At 45.5% G+C, this 21,431-nt stretch overlaps 1 protein-coding gene across 2 annotated transcripts in view; it reads right to left on the bottom strand.

Annotated features, from left to right (window-relative positions):
* The window catches only part of BAK1 (BCL2 antagonist/killer 1), a 168,109-nt gene that overhangs the window by 115,831 nt on the left and 30,847 nt on the right, over window positions 1–21,431 (bottom strand). The window contains exons 1-2 of one of the 2 annotated variants that reach the window (XM_069238860.1): window positions 20,541–20,599; window positions 15,978–16,107 (exon numbers count right to left, since the gene is read on the bottom strand). In XM_069238860.1, coding sequence (XP_069094961.1) covers window positions 15,978–16,074 — 97 coding nt within the window. In that variant the 5' untranslated portion in view covers window positions 16,075–16,107; window positions 20,541–20,599. Of the gene's footprint in view, window positions 1–15,977; window positions 16,108–20,540; window positions 20,600–21,431 lie in introns of those variants that run through there. The other variant, XM_069238859.1, reaches the window with a different exon arrangement.

Here is a 21,431-nt window from a genome sequence, read left to right as displayed (position 1 = left end):
GAATAATTTTACAAGAAGTGTTGCAGTGATATTATAAATGATTTTATAAAAGATGTCATGAATGCTGTAATATATGGGGTAGTTAGCAGTGCATAGCAGTGCATGGCTATGGCGCCAGTTATAGCTACCTAAGGGCACGAGTTGTAGTTACTTGAAATAGCTCTAACTATACCAGATGGATTTCAATGGTTTTGTATGTTTAAAATGTGAGCCAAACTATAACGTCCCTGTAACCCTTGCTTTTTCAGTGAAAATATATATTTTTTTTAACGTAAAGTAATTTTTATTACTTTACATTAATCCAGCAGCTGCTGCGTGCAGTTGGAATGGACTCCCACGCCCTGAGGCCAATCCCCTATAACCACCCAACCCTGGGAGAGAGAGAGAACGAAAGAAAGTGAGAGACTGAGAGAAAGTGTGATTTAGAGAAAGATTTAACAGAGATAAATTGAGAGAGAGGAAGAAAGACAGAGGGGTAGAGTTTTTTAAGGCTTTGATGAACGATATTTTTAGAATGAGATATTTCTCGACAAATTGAAAATAAAAATGTTTTTGTCAATTTAAAAGAGTGAGAACACCTCTCAGTGTGTTACTTAAATATTTATAGTTGAAAAGAAACTAAAGCAGGTCTGAGACCTTAAGCACTAGGTCAGAGGTAACTCCATACAGTGCAGTGTCCAGACCTAGCTATAACATTCAACCCACATATTTGGAGTTGAATAAGACTTGAATGTTCCATCACCAGGAATGTTTAATAGTCAAAACACTAGAAAATAAACAGGCATACTGTCATGAGATACTAGGATTTGAACCTTCAACCTACTGATAGTCCACGAGCGTTACCATAAGGCCAGAAGTGACCCTAGTCTGCTGTCCATCAAAACAAAAGTATAAAATATGCGCCAAAACATCTTGCTAGTTTGAAGCTTTGAAGTCATTGCATGGAGTGACCAGTTCAATAACAATCTCTCTCTAATATCCATTCCATTATGGGATGGTAGAGAGAGACAGGGAGAGTGATAGGCCCCCGAGGCCCTAGCCGGCTTCCCACATCCTGCGGAAGCCGGCATTGCTCCCACAATCAGGAAGCATATTTATATCACAGCTCCCTGCTTGTAAGAGCAATGTTTTCATCTGTTTCCCTGCACGCATATTTGCAAGCAGGGAAACAGATGCAAACTCTGCTTCTCTGCTTTCTGAAAGCGGGAGCTGTTTGACAGCTCTCACTTGCAGAAAGGGAAGTGGTTGCTCTAACTTGGTGGGAGCTGTCAAAGTTTCCGCCATGTGAGAGTAAACAGCTATGTCACGGGGTAGGCACCCCACGACATAGGAGGAGCCAGTCCTGGGGGGTGGTGGTCCCCAGAGCCATTACCAGCTCCAGGAGAGGGGGTGCGAGCCCTACTCCAACGTGTAGTAGCCCTAGGGAGGTGGTGGTACCTGGGGCCGGTGGTCCGTAATAGACCTCCTTCCTTCTTTTAAATTCGGTCCTGGGGAGGTGGCAGTCCCCGTGGCTGTAGTGAGGCCTTGTGACCCCCCTCACACACAACTGACATTTGGCCACGGGGAGGTGGCGGTTCCGGGGGAGCAGCCCCCTCGCATTCATTTCGATCAAAGCCCCGGAGAGGTGGCAGTCATCAGGGCTGCGGGGGGATGTAGAAGTTTTGTGCATTTAAATTCAGAATCTAACTACACTACAGATGCGTAGAGAACTCCAAGGTAATGTCTCCAGTTTCCTCATGTGTCTGCTGGGGATCACGGGGAACCGCAATGCCCCTGCAGTCACTGCTGGCTCCCTGCCTCTTGTGGGAGCCGGCACTGTTCCTACACACAGGGAGCAGCTAAAAATGCTGCTCCCTGTGTGTGGGAGCAATCCTTTCATCTGTTTGCCTGCCCGCTGTCCAGATAAAAAGTCCAATCCAAGCGAGCAAAAGCAGTTTTTCTGCACCTGCCTACTGGGAGCAGCCTTACAGTTTGCTCTCGCTTGGCAGGAGCTGTGATAGCTCCCACCAAGAGTCAGCAAACTACTATGTCCAGAGGGTGGGCACCTTGAGACATAGGAAGCCAGCACAGGGGGATTCCCATTGTCATTAATGGCTCCATAAGGGAGGCCACGCACCCCTCCTTAATTTTGCACAGGGCTGTCCCAGGGAGGTGGTGGTCCCCGGGACTGAATATGGCCCAGGAGGGAGGCCATGTGGACCCCAATGTCTCTTTACTCATACTGTGGCCTGTGAGGTGGAGGTCCTTGGAGCAATTATTAAAGTTGGAGGGGGGTCCGCGCGGCCCCCTCTTATTTTCTTGGCAAGCCCCGGGAAGGTGGTGGTCCCTGAGGCCCAAAGAGGCCTTGGGGAGGGGGGCCTCCTCCCCATTTCTTTTAATTATATTTGCCCTCGAGAAAAGGCCCAACCAGGGGCTGAAAGACAAACAAGCATGGGAGATCGTGCTTGTTTATTTTTTCCCCCTGGTTCTGCAGATCCTCCACGTTTTTGCAGGAATAATTGCAAAAAATGCTTTTTGAGCCATGGCATTCCTACTCTGCCCTCTTTTCTTTATTGAGTTGATTTTTGGGACTTGGTCCCAAAATGTCCGCCAACACTTACTGGTTGAAGTGTTGGCAGCCAATCAGATATCAGCACAGGGGCTGTCTGATCCGTGGAGAATCCATGTCCCTAGATATCTATATTTCTTGTTCATTAAATATCTCAAATATTACTGAAATGATTTACACCAAACAACAAAAGAGCTCATTTTGGATCAACAGCTACCTTTCTGCTTAATTCGGTGTAATTCTGTTCAGGGGTTCGGGCTGTAGTCGTGTTAAAAATCCCTATGAGAAATTGCATGGGGAAAATATGTTTTGGGACACCCCTGTCTTCTCATCCCCCACTTGATGAATCACATCAAAACTTTTCAATATAGCAGCTGAACTAAGCAACATACTCATTTTTGCAAATTACGTGAAGGTTCATCAAATGGCGCCACTCTGCCACTGTGGTCACAACGGTGACAGATATCCCGTCCGCTGAAATCTAAATCCTCTTATAATCAATGGGATTTAGATTTCGGCAGACGGGAAATCTGTCACCATTATTACCTCCACAAGCTGCAACTGTCACCAAAAAGGCAGAACTCTCTATTTTTTAATATAATTATGTAGATTTAAAATTCAATCAGGAGTACAATTACTTTTTTGCTGTATTATTGGTGACAATAGCTACTATTATTGACTGGTGTGGCCTTTGTGGCTGAATCGCACCACCAAGAGATTTGCAATCCGTTTGCATTATTGGCACATATATACGTGGCAGTAGTAATTGGTGATTTTCTCCTGAGCTATTTTTTACTTACTGTCAGGCCTCTAATGTCATACTAGTTTATAGAGCAATATGTGTGAAAGTGAACTTTGGATGATGTCATGAGTGATGTCATGAGTGATGTAATTTGAGATGTCATCAGTGAGTTCACAGAACATGTCATGAGTGGTACAGGTGAGGTCACAAGCAGTGCATGGTGGAGGCGCAAATTATAGTTAGTGCCGCTCATTGTAACTGCTGAATTTCTCTATTTTATTTTTAGTTCAAAACATTAACATTGTCACTGAGAAATTCCCCTATGATGTTACTTTAACCTTTGATTTTTCAGTGAATTTATATATACATATACATACACACACATATATATATTGGCATACTTTTTGCATTTTACTTCTAGATTTGTAGAAGCTAGCTACCTTTTGTGGACAAGGGTGGTGACCAATTTAGGTTAGATTCAAACGCCAATCCAAGATATGTCATTGTTTTTTATGTTTGAGATCCTTATGGTCATTCTATTTGAGGAACCTGGGCCAACAGGCATTACCTTTGATTTTGTGATGTTACAGAATGATACTGGGGAGTCCAAAGTGATCAGAATTGTGTCATCAGTGTAAAGTGTCATGCTCTTGCACTTATTTTATGGGACATGACTTGAATCGTAACTAGTTCCTTTGCCAGAGAGTTAGTGGAAAATAAAAAGAAAAGCTGTACACTGCTATTGTATACTACAAACGCTACACTGCAACACTTGGTACACTACCCATTGAACCCATACCTTACACCCATGCCTATGCTGTAGTAACCGCACCAACGTTTCCTCAAAGCTCATGCACATTAGAATTACACAGAGCTTAGTCCTATCCACCAAACCAAAACCTGTAAATTGTTCCAGGAAAACTAAATGAATCAATACTTTTCGAGCTGTAACATTATTATTGACAAAATTATTTTATTTCTGCTTAGTATCTGAGCCCTCCAAAACACTGGTGGATAGTCAACTGTAGCTTTCAGCAAGGAGTTTACCTCATGACAAGAGGGTTCATGTGTCTGTTTCCTTTCTTAAACATTGAGATTCTAGATATGGCCCCAGAATCTGGGAGGTTTACTGATCCACAAACCAGACCAATGCAATAAATTGATCACCTAGTCCCATCTTAGCCATCAAGAGAAAAGCAGTTCAATTTCATGCAATGCTTTGTTAGCATCCAGTGATATCATGTGTTCTTCGGATATGTCTTTTATCATTTGCCATAGGAGGTGAAAAAGTGTTCTCAGGTGATTGGTTGAAGACCAGCCAGGCACAAAGCCTTGTTTTGGATGGATTATCCATAGAATGCATTTCTAAAGGATGTTGGGCAATGTTTTGGTTAAGATTTTGAAGTCTGTATTTATGAGTGAAATAGCCCTGTATTTGTCACATTTATATGGTCTTTGCCTGTTTTTAGGGATCAGTGATATTTTGGCCCTATTTTAATCAATGGGGAACTTACTTATTTACAGTGTAGGCAAGAAGACTTTGTATAACAATTGGACTATAATGGGTTTACTGATCTTATACAATGTTATGAGTAGGCCATCTTCCTATCCCAGATGCTTTATTTGTAGCCATTTCATCAATGGCCTTCACTATTTCTTCCTCCACGATTTTGTGAAGCAAGGTAAGGTCCCCTTTGTTTAGCTGTGAGACATGATGTCTGTAAGTTTTGCATAAAGACATCTTAATCCATATCACCACAAGAAATCTCAGACGAATACAGCCTCCTATAGTAAGTGGCACATTCTTCTGTAATTTCTAGTGGGTTAGTCAACAGTCTATCTGAGACAGCAAATATAGGGGTATGTTTCTGGAGGATTCGACCTCAGAACTGAGCTGCCAAGACTCTACCAGCTTTCTCACCTTTTTCATAGTGTAGTTGCCATAAAGTAAAAAAAAAGCACTGTTCAGCCTCCTGTAGAGTATGGTGTGTTTAGGTCGTATTTGGCTTTGGAAAGTGCTAACAGAGCTGTCTGTGTGTAGGACATCTTGTTGGGTTTGTTGTCCTAATCTTTCTAGCCATCTTTCTCTCTGTTATCTTGGTGTTTGATAACTGCCACTTTTCATGATTTCATTATTTCACCTCGGCCCTTCCAACTATCCATAAAGTGTTCATTATTTTCCACATGTGTGCACAAGAATGAGCACTGTTTTTCTTTCTTCTGTTGCTCTCCAAAGTGTGTTATATTTATATAACATTGTCTTGGTGGGTGGTTATAAGATCAATGTCTAAATCAATGTCTATGAGATCATGATCTGAGACTGGGCTACTTGACATGAAAGACAACAGCATTCGAGTAGGCCCATTGACACAAATAAGTCTATTGATATCCTAAAGCCTAATGCGCACAAGAACTGAAAGTATAACCCTTTCCCATGGGTACAGCAATCTAGATAGTTCGATTAGTTCATGGTCTGTCACTATATCATGTAATTATTATCTAGTCTCACTGTGCCAGTATCTGGTCCACCAGAACATTCTAGACTGGGGTAAAGTACTACATTCCAGCCCCGTCAATTAACAACTTTGTTTTCCAAAAGAGTATATGTACATGGAAGAGCAAAAAGTCGGTTTTGTCTCTCACTGGGGCATAGACCGAGCCCACTATTAAGGTGGTTTCTCTTCTGTTTTGCAAATACAAATCTGCCATCCCCATCTGTCCATGTTTTCAAAACTAGAATTGACAATGCTTTGTGTATTAAGATGGCCGCTTCTATTTTCCGCTGTTTCAGAGGAATATGTGATGTCTCTCTTATCCCGGTTGTGCTTATGTATATAACTTTTCCAACCCAATCACACTGTAGTTTCATATATTCTGCAGTGGATAACTGAGTTTCATTAGAGCGATGTAACGTTTTTTGGATCTAAGTAATGTTACGTTCTTTTCTCTTTTTATTTAGTTTTCCCTTACGTTAAGGGATATTAGGACTAGGGTTTTGATGGTCATTGTCTTATTACAACTGACCCATGTCGGGGTGTACCAAAGGTTGTGTCTAACAGATTGGTGATGGTGCTGATCTCATGTGCCTCACAGCACGTGTGTAGAAAATACTTGCACTTTCAAGACAGCGATCTTATGTAAATCAAAAGACACTGATATTCCTAATGGTCCTTCTGTTTCCACTGCAAAGAATCCTCTACTAAATGTTTTAAGTACTGGGTAACATGGGAGTACAGTTCAAAATCTTCTTGTGCTGGGAGTGTTTAAGATAATAAGGATAATAAATATCACTGGTTGGGGGATAGTACTTATCCCCCTATGGAGAAGTGCAGCTTTGACCTTTTGGTTGTAGAATGCCTTGCAAGGGTACAACCCAGAACCTTTAGACACAAGCTAGGTTTCCCCTCCTCTTCTTCCTCAGTATGTTTAATACAATTCTACTGCTGTCAGTGTGCTGCCTTTTACCTATTTTATGATTGATTACGTGAAGCGATTAGCCTACGAACATCTGTGTATTAGAGGTTTGGTTCGTTCGACCTAACCCCACCTTTCGCATTTCTGGAAGCCATAGTTGTATTCTGAAACCTTGATTTGAATGAGGCTCGGTATATATTAATGAATGGCTGTCAATTGGGGGCAATGGAGGTGAGTGGTGTAGATTAAATCAGAAGTTAACTTTCAGAATCCTGTATCACAGCCAACATATTAATCTGCCCCTGAGCCTCATTACCTATATAATAAAATAACATCATCAGTAGTGCCTCTGAGGAGCCTCGGCATTATCCAAAAATCAGTTGTTAAGTGCAGATCTGGACTTTCCCTCAGCCTAATGTTTCATGTGTTTGGGTTTTAAGTATTTTTTCCACATTTGTGTCACTTTCTAAAGCCTTTTTTTGTTTTTGGTCTCCTTTTGTGTGGTTGGACTTCCATTAGTTCTATGCCACCTAAAAATATCTTCAGATCCTCAAGTTTGTCGTATCCTTTTGTTTGTCCACCCACTGTGATTATAATGATTGCCAAGTCCAGTAATACACAATGAATGTCAAGCGTGTGAAAACTGGGTCTAAGAGTTAAAAATCTTCATCTTTTAGCATTGGGGTCTTGCAAATAGACCACTGAGAAGAAAATATAATGATTTCCATAGGTGCAAGGCCTTTTTTTTTATTTGCTGCTGTTGGTGATGGGCAAAATATACCAAAATATGCGTAGAATTTGGGGTGGCATTGCTGTTTCTGGATCTCCTCCAACAACGTCACCCTTTGAAATTTGAGTGGGGTCTCAAAGGCAATCTTCAATATTTGTGGTAAGAAGTCTTTAAGAAAGGTAAGATGTAATTTGTTTCACATTCTCAGGTAGTCCAATTATCAGAATTATGGCCCATCTGCTTCTTTCTCTTCGACATCAGTAACCTTTCAATGCAGTGACCATAAGTCAATTCCCCATTTTGGTATGTTCTCAAATTTTCCTTCCATTTCAGTGACTAAACTTCGGTCACGGTTTCTGTTTCTAATAACTGAACTTCTTGGTATTTGAAGTTGCTGCAAGATTCACTGACCCTAGTGACCATTTAATATCAGCAAGTTTCTTAAGTGGCTTCTCCATTGTGTTGGTGTAAATGGGAGCCTGACCTGTCGTAGTTACACAGTCTTATTTGTGCATGTTACTAGTTGCCACTGCTTCCAAAAAGAAAAGTTGTCTGAAGTGTTTCACTTAATGCATAGCCATTGCTGTGTAGAGTAATAGTGCGTTAACATATCACCAGACAGAAATATGCTAAGATATGCAGCCATATCCAATAAGGGGAATCCCAGACCAGCAGCTCTTGTACGTCAGTGGCAAACTGTTGTCAGATATCAGTTGTCAACAGTGAAAAGGTGCTCCCTTAATATTGAGTAGCATAAGTGTTTGTTTGCTAAAGTAAGGTGGCTGCCACGTAAAGTCCTCAGTCTATGTTTACTCACACCGATGAGTCTCTTATGTTGTGTCTGCAGGTTCCTGTCAGATGGTGGTACCTAGGCCGCTGCTGCTCCAGACCAATGCTGCCTCATAGCATAACACCCCCTGCCTTGCTTGCCCTTGGGTTTGCTGCAACAAGCAACTGTCCCCATACACAAGGCTTGATAATTCCTTTTCCTCCCACGGCAGAAAAGGTAAGTCCTTATATTGCGTCCCTGGTATATAGCAGCATGACCATGCAGGGGCGTAGCTTGTCCAGTAAGATTGGTGGGGGGTTAGGGTGAGCACAAGACTTTCCAACTTCATATTGGCATATAATGCTAAAATACATTATGCCACAAGCGTGATGCATGCCAGGGACTTAAGGGTTAGTTGCAAGGGAAATTAATGTGGATTGATGAGTTTACTAAATGAGAGCAAACACAATATTTTGTAAAATAGCCAACAGTTTTGAAGACCTGAAATCTGAAAGACACCTCACCATACACGACTGAAAGCACTTGTACTCAACCATGTATTGGAAAATATACTTACTGAGGGATGTAACACCCCAAACACCCCTCCCCCCGAAACTATGCCCTTGTGGCCAGGGTTGGCAGATAAAGTGGGTTTCTCACTGCACACTGGATTTCCTCCACGGCTCAGGATAGGCCTGTACAAGCCGGTGTAGCAGTACTTCAGGTTGCTGCTGTATTCACTGAAAGTGTTCTTGGGACAATCTGTGTCTCATTATCCATGGCCTGGGAGGCCTGAGAGCTTTATCAGTTGCACTGCCATGCTCTCTAGCACCAGGCTCCACCCTCCCCACCTCAGAATAATCCATTTCAGTGTCAAGTCAATGTAGGACTGAAGGAAGAGAGGCACTAATTACTTAAGAAGCTATCTGTTGTTGTATAGTGTCAGACCAAATCAGTCTCCTCATGTTTATTAGAAACTAATTTAAATAGAGGTTTAGGTGGGGCATGGCCATGCAAGATAGTTGCAGGATGTGCCCCTGGGGAGCTCCGTCTCACCACCAACTCATCCTCATCCTGCCTTCGTGAATAATTAACCCACTGCAGCCTGCTGCTCGGTTTTCCAAAACTGCTGCTCCCATAGTTATATTCAACCTGACGAGCGGCCTCGCGCTGCATTGCCGGTTTGGGCTTGGTGCGGGCTGTCCAGTGATTCTGATACGAGTGCAGTTGCGCCCTGCTTCGCTCCAGCAACTCTGACATCCGGGCCTCTGTGCTGGAGGAAGTGCTCATTGTCCGCTTTATGGCCGCCTAGGGCCCACTGTGGCCCTGCAGCTGCTTCCGCAGGCCTAACCCATGTCGGTGACTCAGGCTCCTCTCCTACTGAGATCCTTGGAGCCCAGAGTGCTGGGCTCTGCAGAGGGGCCCCACACAACTGGGGGGATGGACATGTGGTGACGGCTGGGGGCCTGGGCTTCTGCCCACAGTCCTGACGGGGAGCGAGCGGATGTGTGACGACTCTGCCTCTCCCCCACATACCTTGTTCATTGCTGGGCCTGCACATGCCATGGCGTGGGCCGGCTCCTAAACTCCTGCTGAACGGGGGAGCGACTGCGACAGCCACCAAGGGAATCGGGTGAACTGCAGCCCTCACTCCAGGACACCTAGAGTGGGGGCACTGGGGCTGACTTCATCCCCTGGCCCACGGGGACATCCTGCATTCTGGGCATGAGGTGGTGGGGTGCCGGGGCCTGCGCTACCTCCCTGCACACAACAAAGTCTACCCTCAGTTTAATCAAGAATCAGCTGACTGGTACCAACTGCTTCCACAGAGGGACCTTCCCGGAGGGGACTACCAACCGTAAGCTTCCCATCCTCTTGAGCTACAAGGGAGGGGTACCTAGGCAGACTTTCGATTTGGGGCCCGCCTTCAGCCAGGCCTAGCCCGGCCCAGATCCTCGTTGCCTCCTGCCTCATAGAACACTTGCTGGGGGGGATCTCCTTGGCCCGGCACAGCGGCCACCAGCCCCACGTGGCGTGTGTCTATTACGCCAAAGCACCTTCTCTGATTCACAGGGAATCCTGACATCTTGAGGCTTTGTCAGTGGCGGTGGCGGTTTGCTCCTGACATTCTACCACATTGATGCAGTTGGGAGGCAGAGCTGAGATCACAGTCCACTCTGTCCCCCCACCAGTGAGAGTGAGTGCACATCATTGGTCTTCCTAGGGGGAAGTGATCTGATCTGTGGTGAAAAACCTCTTGGACCTTCTGGGGACCAGGCCTAGGCAATACCATCATGAAGAAAGACAGATCATAGCATCATCCTCAAAGTAACACCTTTACCCAGTACACTACCACACTTCAGCCATCCCATAGGACTTTTCGGCAGGACTGACCAGGGTCCATGGACCATTCGCTGGAGCAGGAGACTGAGCCCACCTGAGTAGCTTTGTTGGAGGCAATCTAGAGCCCCAGGGAGGCCCTGGAGGGGCAGATTGTGGACATTTCTGTGGAGGTTTCCTGCCTGAGAGCGGATCTACTCAATATAGCAGATAAGGTGCAGCCCCCAAACCCAACATAACCACCCTCCAAATAGAGGTTCATTTACCTTAACAACAAGTCTTGCAGATGTCTGTTGTCACCTCTTCCCTGGAACACTGAGTGGAAGACGCTGACGGTTGTTCACGTTGGACTATTGTGAGACTCCTTAGATTCCCAGAATGAGTGGAAGACCAGTCGGCAGTGACTTTCCTTGAGAGGCTGGTGCGGGAGGCCCTGCATCCCTGTGGACTCTCAGACTTTTTTGTAATAAAGTGCGCTTACAGCGCCCTAGTCCCTATGCCATCGCCGGACGCCCCACCTAGAGCTCTCATTGTCAGGATCCTGAATTACTGTGACAGAGACGCCGTCCTGTGAATGACCAGGGGGTAGTCACTGCCCACGTTTGAAAACTGTACCATAGCCATATACTCTGACCACATGCAGAAAGTCCAGGAATGGCAGAAATCCTTTCTTGCAGTGAAAAGGAAGCTCTGAGAAATAAATCTTAAATACATGCTGCTGTATCCTTCGGAGTTACACGTCAGTAGGTGACGGTAAGTCACATTTGTTTGAACAACCAGAGGTGGTCTGGTCCTGGCTGGACACAGCTGAACGCACGTCAGCCCACACACTGAGCAATGTTAACCCCTTTGTGGTGCGGGGGCACAGGGGTGCAAGTGGACATCTCAGCAGGGGGACTGGTGGTCGGTGGGAGTCAGAGAGGACAGCACCTCTGCCTTCACTGGTGATTGGTGCCTGACACTCACTCGAAAGCCCTCTTCTGGGGCCAAGAGCCACCCTCGCAAATAGATAACATTGTGCTTGTAACAGGGGTTTCCTGAGCTAGGAGTCCCCCTCTTCTAGCTGGGATTGCCTAGGTCATTTTTTGCCCCTTTGTGGTGCCCGCAAGGAGCCTTTATGACACTGCTTAGTGGGGGGCCAGGAGGCCCTGGGGAGGCCCTCTCTGCATTTACACTTTATAGTGTCCTTTGGGCTATTCTGGGTGTAATAGTGTTTGCCCTGATACTTTGAATTAATTGGACTTGTATGCAAATGTTGTTATGGTATACTTTTCCAGGGAGGGCGAGGGTAGTTTGGGTTATTGTTCTTCTATTGATTATTTGCCATTGTATATGAGTGAGGAGTGTATCCACGCTTTCACACACAGCCCCAATGCTTAATCTGGCTAATCACAAATTTCTATCCTGAAATGTGAGTGGTCCGGGTACTTACAAGAAAATTTACAGGATATTGTCATGCCTGAAACAGCACACCAAACATTTTGCCTGTTTGCAGGAGAAAAACCCCTCTCCGAGATGGAGGGGGCAGCTTTACTCAGCTAACTATTCCATATATGACAGAGGGGTCCTGATCTGGATTGCTCCTGGGTCCCATTCAGGCTGACATATTTATAGGCTGATATAGAGGGGAGGTTCCTCCTTATTCAAGGACGCTTAGATGGCATGGATTTGACACTCATCAATGCTTATGCACACAACATCAATGATGGGCATTTTTGTTTCTAACCTCCAGAGGGTTATCTCACCTGCCATGGGGCATCACTTCGGCCCTGCATTGGATGGAGACTCACCCCTGAGATCCTCAAAGATGCTGTGGGGGCGAGAAGCAGAAGCAAAAGTCCCTCTCACAACATTTTAAGTTCAGTTGTTCCTCCACACCTTCAAGTTACTGAGTGGGAAGCAATGAAGGCAGTGATTTGAGGGCGATGTATGTGACTTTCCTGTGGGGGTATGCTGCACCATCCAAGCAGAACTATCCAGAGGAGAGGCAAACTTTGCACCACTACAGGGCATGGGCCTGCATCCCTGGAGGAATTGGCCACACAATGCAGCATCTTGGAGGCTAGAGCCAGGTTAGAAAGAAACATGCTAAGATTGTATCATCAGCTGTTGCACTGGGACGGTGACACCCCTTGGTACTTATTAGCCTGGATCCTTAAACAGGAGACCCTTCACACCACAATACCTCATCTCAGGGACTCACCAGGGCATGATGTCTACATACAAAGGGGCATTGTAAATGTGTTAAAACCCATTTGAAGCATTTGTATTACTGCCCTCACCTGTCAGACCTATATCGCATTAAGGGCTTCCTGGCATTGGTCCCACTGCCCTGTCTCGAGAAGGCCGCTTGTATAGATCTCAGTGCCAATCTTTCTTTAGAGAAAGTCCATACAGCGCATCAGTTGCTGCCATGGGGGAAAGCACCTGGCGGCGATTGACTCCCGGCAGAGTTCTAACATGCCTTCTCACCCTCGCTTACTCAGCATCTGCTGGAAGTCTACCATGAGACTACGAGCTCAGGACACCTGCCATAGTCATGTGCAAATGCTGTGTATATATGATGTTGAAACCTGGATAGGATATCTCCTCCTATACACCCTTATCTAAGATTAATACAGATGCGAAGACTCTATGCAAAACCCTTGCACTGCATTGCCGCTGTACCCTGTGATGAAACAGCTAATTCACAGAGATCAATGTGGGTTAATTTATTGGCGCAACACCACCGTGTACCTCCAGAGGTTGTCGCATGTGCTCCTTGCGGTGGACAGGAGGGAGGATGAACTTGCTGTGGTTTCTATAGATACTGCCAAGACCTTTGATTTGGTGGACTGGCTGTATTCAATGCAGGCAGTGGACGTTATATGGGTAGTCCCTGTCTTTCGATCTTGGGTGCAATTGTTATAAATTAATTCCGTTACTAGAGTCAAGGTGGGCAGGCTCTACTTGGATGGTTGGCCAGTGAGCAGAGGTATGAGACAGGGTTGCCTCCTTTCTCAGCTCCTTTTAGCCCTCACCATGGAGCCACTAGCGGTTTGGTTTAGGAGGGATCTGGCACTCTGGGGGATAACCATAGGGGACCCCACTCATCTGGTGTATTTATTTGCTGATGACTCCCTCTTTTACTTGTCTACCCCACAGTACTCCCTCCCTTTACTACTGGACTGCCTGGACAGATTTGGGACGATATCTGGTCTTCGAATCAACCGTAGGAAATTTCTGATATTTCCACTGAGTCCTCTGGGGTCACAGACCTCTGAATAGTTACCTGTCCTTCCCCTCCGGTGAGAGGTCGATATCTTCTGGTATTTAGGTGTGATATTGCCCCACACCCTGCAAAAATACATACAATACAATCTGTATAGGATCCTAGACGGCCTCTGTTCATCAATTTGATTCTGGAATACACAGCCGCTCTCTATTTTGGGCCGGGTACACATCTCTAAGATGGTCCTGCTACCACGTTGCCTGTACTGCATTCAGAACTCCTTTAATTCTCTCCACACTAAGGGTTATCGACAGTTAAACAAAAATATGTTCAGGGAGACACTTGCGGGTTGCTAGAAGTACGCTATTCCGTCTGCATGTGGCAGGAGGTCTGGCGGTCCCACACTTACAGCAATATTATTTGACCTGACAGATGCAACATGCAGCTCATTGGCATGCGGAGTGAGATAACTGGGAGAAGCGCCTGCTCTAGGACGCTACTAGCAGATTTCAGTTGCCCCAGATCTTGATGGTGGGAGGGAGGGGAGAGGTCCACGTCCCTTTTTTGGCAAGACACACACACCACACTGATGTGGGAGTGCACTGTAAAATTGATTCTGAAAAGAGCCCCCTTTCCTAGGGACTTTGTGCTCTGCGACATTCCTGCTTTTAGAGAATTAGCTGCATCCATTAATATGTAACCTTGGCGGATGTGGGTTGCAAGACCCTGGGAGACCTGTTCTCCAACAAAGAATGTATTTCTTTCGAGGCCGCTCAAGACAAGTTTAAAGTGGGCGTGGGACATCTCCTACAACACCTTCAAAAGAGTCCTCACAGCTATCACCAGGGATATCTGGCCATCATTCCCGGCTGCCCCACCCTCCAAGGACACCTTCCAGGCTCTGCTGGAGCTCGGGCGTGGTAGACACTTAGGGCCAGATGTAGCAAACGTTTTGCGACTCGCAAACGGCAAAATTTGCCGTTTGCGAGTCGCAAAACGCGTATCCCAATGCAGAAATGCATTTTGCGAGTCGTTACCGACTCGCAAAATGCATTTCAGACTCGCAAATAGGAAGGGGTGTTCCCTTCCTATTTGCGAGTCGCATTGGGATGCAATACCATTTGCGACTGCATATGCGGTCGCAAATGGCATCGCAGTTACCATCCACTTCAAGTGGATGGTAACCCAATCGCAAATTGGAAGGGGTCCCCATGGGACCCCTTCCAGTTTGTGACTGGACCCCAAAATATTTTTTCACGGCAGGGAGTGGTCCAAGAGTCGCAAATTGCTTTTTTACTACATCTGGCCCTTAGTCACACATCTGGACAAAGCCATGTTGGCTTGTGGGCCACATGCCCCACCCCCTTCTAGGGCCGCATGGGAAGGAGAGTTTGGGACACACTTTGAGGTGGTGCAATGGGCTAGATTATTTTCCTGGTACAGACAGTCTCCTCCAATGCCAGATTTAAACTATCACATTTTCACTATTTATACCACACCTAAGTGACACCCATCATGCTCTACAGGATGGACCGTGCTAAACCACAACACTGTTCCCGATGTGGTCACCTGAGGAACTCCTTCCTGTGCCTTGCTTAGCACTGCCCAGTGGTTCTCACTTTCTGGGTGGATATGGTGTGTATGGTGGAAGTGGTGGAATCTATCCCCTTTCCAGAGGAACCCAGACCCTGCCGTCAGCACAAGCAAACATGGGAAAATGCCATAAACAAACTTTGATAGTCTGCTCTTGTATATTTATGGAGGCAGAGGAAGGGTAGATGACATGAAACCTTCATAAGAGCCCTCTTTCAGGTCATAGCAGCCTTTATATGGGTCATCACAATCATCCACACCAGAAAAACTCAGTGTCAAAAGATATTCAACCAAAAAAGTTAAATTCATAACAGGAATGATTGAGGGTAACACGACAAGTACCTGCTAAGTCAAGCCTGAATTAAGAAAACACCACTTCATAGCTCCCCCCATTTAGTGGTCTAGGTGATGTTGTAGTTAGAGTTTTATAGAAAAAAAACCAAAGTGATTATTTATACTTTGCTCCTCACTCCATTGTACCTATGTGTGGCCAATGCTAGCCTTGTTTCAATAGAGTGGCTAAAAGATAGTAATATACAACTCCCATGGCTTTACTTACAAAATTTAGATTATACTTCGGTTTGGAATTTTTTGACGATATTCAAGCATAGCCAGTTTTTATGTACTCACCAGTATTGAGTGTCGTGGATGTACGGCGCCTTTGCCCATTTACATCTCTACTTGGATGACGAGGGCGTTCAGGTGGCCGGTTGTTCCTTCCATCCATTGTGGAATGATATGAAGTGAGGCACAGAATGACCTAGAAGTAGACAGGACAAGAGAGAAAGCATTTATTGTGTATGGCTCACACTGAAAACCACTATTGTGAACACCAGCTTCGAAATCTGGTTATTCACTGCTATGAGGTAGTGGCAGTGGGTATAAATGATGCTTCCTGCTTTGCAATGTCATAAAGGAAATCCAGGCTACTTTGACAAAGCTCTCGGAGACGCTTTCAGTGAAACCATGGAAAGCAAAGAGCACAGATTTGAGAGGGGACGGAAAGAACAGTAGGTTGTGGGGGAGGATTGTAGGTGGCCAGGTATTTTTATCTTTTTTTAACCCATGAGACAGGGAGGAGAATCCTGCTATATATGGCTATCCATTATTCCTCTGCCCCTGTGTAGCAGTTGAAGGGAGGAGATGATGGTTTTAGGGCAATAGATAGTGACATCATATATAGCTCATGTTTCATCCTCGTTATCCATCTGTTGCCACTAAGAGCCCCTCGGTGAACAACATCTAGAGCTTCAGGGTTACCCTTCAATAATTATGTCAGTTCAAGATTCAGCGACAGAAAGAGGCATAAATTCTAACTCATAAATGTACTGACAGATTTGACTTTTAAAACATACACAGAAAATGGTCAACCTTAATCTGGGCTCTTGTTCTAAAGAGTGCCCTATTTGTGATGTGGAGCAAGAAAGAACCACGAGCGGAAACAGTATAAGGAGAAAACAGCAAATGTGGAACTTTTGCTTAAACTAGACAGCTAGGAGTAGCAGTGGACGGAAGAGCTCTAAATTAAGCGATCTTGGGACCTATTACACATGGGGCGCACTTTCTCTGTTTGTTCTTGGAGCACCTTAAAACAGGTGTGGCGGGCGCAAACCAAGAAAGTGAGCTATACTACATAGAACGCGTTGCCCCCAGTGCAGCCACAAAATTGGGCTGCCCTGGGGCATTGCATTCAAGTGAAAAACGGAGAGGCTTTGAAGCAGCCACTCCATGTTTCCTTGTGCAGATGGCAACCCACCTGCTGGCAGGTGCATTGAGTGACTGCACCCTCCTGCAAGGGGATGTCTGGGGGTCCATAGGGCCCTTTTTCCCCCTTCAGAGGACTGCAATTAGGGGGCACACTGACAGTGCGCCACCTTTTATGTGGCGCAATGTCAGTGAGCCTCCTGATAGCTTCTTTACCTCTGCACCCGCATCTATAATAAGGCGGAGGCACAGAGGCAAAGGAATTTCCTCATTTACATTGGCCACACCCCCACCCTATGGCAGTGGTATTCAAACTTGTTAATGCTGAAAAAATAAATAATCGCCCCCCTCAGAATTTGTCATAACCATTCTATTAAGTTGGCAATGTTTAAATACATCTGGACCTATTTAAACATTGCAGTTAAGTTCTGTTACCTTTTTACAAATGTAATAAAAAAAAATCTGCTTAAAACAAAGCACTATTATCTGCATAATCTTTCTTTTGGCCAGAGCCTGGAGCCCCCCATGGGATCACTTGAGGCCTCCCTAGGGGTTCCACCCCCCCAGTTTGAAGACCCCTGCCCTATGGTGATAGCCCTGGCTCTATAGGTGCGCCAGTGATATCTGTGTTACAGAAAGGGCTGCACTAGCATCTGTGGCCCTTTCTGCAATACCAAGGTGCTCTTGGATTGTGCAAAGCGGGCACACATGCCCATTGTGGCCCCAGGGCACTTTGTATAATATGTCCCCAGGTAGGGAATTCTGGTAGTGCAAAATCAGGAGAGACTGCAGCTGAAACAAAGAGGTGTACAAACCCGACAAAGGCAGATGTAAGAAAAACAAGGACAGAAGAGAGGGGCAAATAGGACAAACAGCAGGAACTGGAGAAGGATTGCCTGTGAAGGGGCATCAGGGGGATGTACTGTTAACCAGGCCGAGGGTCCGGGTAAAACAGCGGTACAAGATGGCAAGGGGCATGACTCCCACCCCAAGCCCTGTAGCGCAGTCTAGGGTGCCAAAAGTCAGGGCACCAAATTCAGGAAAAAGGCGCAAATCATGCAGCCAATAGCCACAAAGGATGCAAACCAATGACCAATGACTACAACAGGATGGGGGGGGGCAATTTTTGAAAGGACCAATTGGTAGGGGTGACTCCAATTTAAGCACTGCACCAGGGCCCATAAAGATGCAGGAGTGGCACCTTACTAGGCGATTGGCAAACCACCCACACACCCCATGAAAGGGACAGCCGAAAAGGAAAAGAGGAAGTCAGTGTAAATCGGTGGGTCTAAAGCAGCGGTCGAAGTGCATTAGAAAAAGTATGGGGACTGTGATGCTGCATGCACTGGAGGCGGAGTCAGTGAGCATGGGGGACGAGGTCAAATGTGTGGCAAAAAAAAAATATTCTGTGCCTTTTTTTGGACTTTCATCGTCGTTAGGTACACATAAAATAACACGCAGCTTAAATGAAAAATAAATTTAAAAAAGTTGTTACTCATTGAGAAATGCACTACAGAACCTTATGAAACCTCTGTTAGTTAATGCACTGCAGAGATCTGTGTGTAACCAGAGAGCCACAGAATTGTCTTGGTTGGTGTAATGGAGAAAAGGGACTTGTGTATTTTAGTGCTACGAGGTCACAGCCTGTGACAGAAAGCACTGTGAATATGTAATTCATTATTTTAACCTTGCCTTACACTCAGTATAAGTTAGACTACCAAATGTGCAAAATATTTAAGCTAAAATGGTTCTTCCAAACTATATATTTTATTAAACCCCCGAGTGTACTAGTGCAATTTTTTACAATGCTGTCCCTTCAACAACACCTGGTGTAGTAAGTGTGATATAAAGGCATTTACAATTAAAAGCAGGCACTTCACAGCCCAACTGTTAACTATTTGCACTACTACTCAAAAAGAATGTCTTTGTCATCACAAACCTTGGAGTGATTAAGTCAATTGAAGCCAGTACTGGCTCTAAAGCATTCTTTACATTTGCAGATTAACTTGCAGCTCACATTTGCATTTCTTTCAGTCAACAGGCACCCTGGCAGGAAGGCTTTTATACTGTCTGCCCGGCTTCTGTTTCACCTTACAGTAGACTCACTGAATGACTTTTCAGCTGAGGCATTAAAACTGTGGGGATTAACTGTCCTTGGATGTTTGTATTTTTACATAAAGTAGGGGAACTTCATAAATCTTAAAATTATTGGCAGACGTGCCGCTCTGAAACAGCTTACTTCAACCACTTGGCTAAAGAACAAGATACAATCTACATTGCAGGTTAGGGGCAGGTGCGAGTTTCAGCGCCAAAGCGAAAAGCCATATCTGGTCACAAAGGGGTGGTACATGGGCTGGACTTGCCGTGGGATGTCTTACTACGGGACACCAGAGCTGAAAGAGGGGCGAGTGTCAGACCAATTATTTGTGACTCTACGATGTATGACTCTTCGGTACGGGGGCAGTTTGAATGTAATGTTGCTTGAGGCGATTTGCTCGATACCTAACCTGGAGGCGTTGAACAGGGTCGGCTTTAGCGCTGGTGGCGCTTTGCGACGCTACAGCGCTCAGTGCAACGGTATTTTTTGGCAACCCCACGACCACCTCCACAACGAATTCCCTGACCACCACTCTCCAATAGCGTCTCTCCTCTCTCAATAATCCCTCTCTGACATACATTTCATTTTTAAAGCGCTACTTATAGTTCACTCATACTCAGTTTTATGATCTGCGCGGCACAGGTTCTTTGCAGCAGGCACAAAAGAGTCAAAACTGCCACTAGACAAAATGTTGATCTCTCACCAGCAGTAACATAAATCACCAGAGTTATCTCGACATTTTAATAGTTATCTGAAACTGCTGGACGCACGAGGAAGTTTACGTGCTTTTAAACCAGTGAGTTATTTATAAACACAGTGCCTCCTCTATCCAAGCAAGTACCAGGAGCAGCTGCACCAGTCGCACCGCACTGGAGCCGGCCCTGGCGTTGAATTATTTTGCGATGTTTTTTATTTTATAACCGCCTGCTTGCAGGTAAGGTTGGTGCAAATAAACTGCGACCATTTTCTTCCAATAGAGTGTGCGTATGAAATCTAGATCAGGTTTAATGTTCGTGTTTGAGGTGTGAACTGAGTGCCCGAGTTAAATTCAGATAGGTGCGAGAGCAGTAACAGCAGAGGCACTTTGGCAGACCTAAATATAAGAGAAATAAAATAGGCAAACGGGAGTAAGGTGTGGCAAAGTCGGGAGAAAGGTTGTTGAAAAGTGCGCGGTTATTTTAACCTGCGTAACAAATAATAAGTAAAAGAAAGATGAGTAAGGATAGCAAGCAAGAAAAAAAGGAGGCGTTGCTGAAGAGACTGGCAAGAAAAAAAGGAGGCGTTGCTGAAGAGACTGGAGCAAACGCAAGAAGTACGTTTTATCAACACATTTCGTTTAGGCTTTTTAAAGGCAAACACAAAATGAGTCAGTCTTCTCCACGCACACTCACCCCTTCTCATTCTGTCGGAGACGACTGCTGCCCTCTACTCGAACGTCTTCCCACTGAGGGCAATGAACAACAGATGACTCAGACAGGCCAGTGCGGGAGGTCTGCGTGACGTACGCAGAAGCCGACCGCGTGCGCTGGTATTCTTTCGGTGTTGGTTTCGTGCTGGCGTGCTGCCCCTGAGTCACTGATATGTCAGGTATCTGGAAACACCTGTGCTTTCGCTTCCGCTTTCGGGAAAACAAACCAGGCATTTCACCAGGCAGATAACGAATCATCCCTGTGCTGTCAACGAGACACAGAAGCGAAGCCAACAGCCGATATCCTCACTTTCTAAGTCACCTTCATCGAGTCTGCCATACATTTTTAGAAGGTGGGCGCTGGAGGAGGCGCAAATAATTAATATCAACTATCAACTCAATAAAGGGAACTGAACGGTCTGAAAGAGGGTTAGAGACTATACCTGAATTCCTCCTGACCCATTAATAACAAACGAGAACCACATAGTGCTGAGAAAGGGGGGAGCCTACAGTAGTCTGCTACTTTGATGCACAGCTGTTTGTGCCTGTTTACCACACTTTGGGCCAGATGTATCATCACGGCCCCCTTTGCGAGTTGGAAATAGCGATTTTTAAGAAATTGCTATTTCCGACTCGCAAAGTGCCATGTATCACATTTGCGATTCGGTAATAGCGATTTCCTAAAAATCGCAAATGCTATTACCGAATCGCAAATTGCGATACCGGCCCCATTCGCAGCTATGGGCCTGTTGGTCCATAGCTGCACATTTTTTGCATTTCCAAAATTGTGATTTCTGAACCAGAAATTGCAATTTTGGAAATGCAAAAGCCCAGGGTGCTGGGGGCCTAAGGCCCCCTCTGCTACACCCCAGAA

Source organism: Pleurodeles waltl, chromosome 6 (genome assembly GCF_031143425.1).
Source record: "Pleurodeles waltl isolate 20211129_DDA chromosome 6, aPleWal1.hap1.20221129, whole genome shotgun sequence".
NCBI classification, from domain to species: domain Eukaryota; kingdom Metazoa; phylum Chordata; class Amphibia; order Caudata; family Salamandridae; genus Pleurodeles; species Pleurodeles waltl.
Note: the sequence above shows the minus strand (reverse complement) of the source record. Positions and strands in the feature narration are given on the sequence as shown.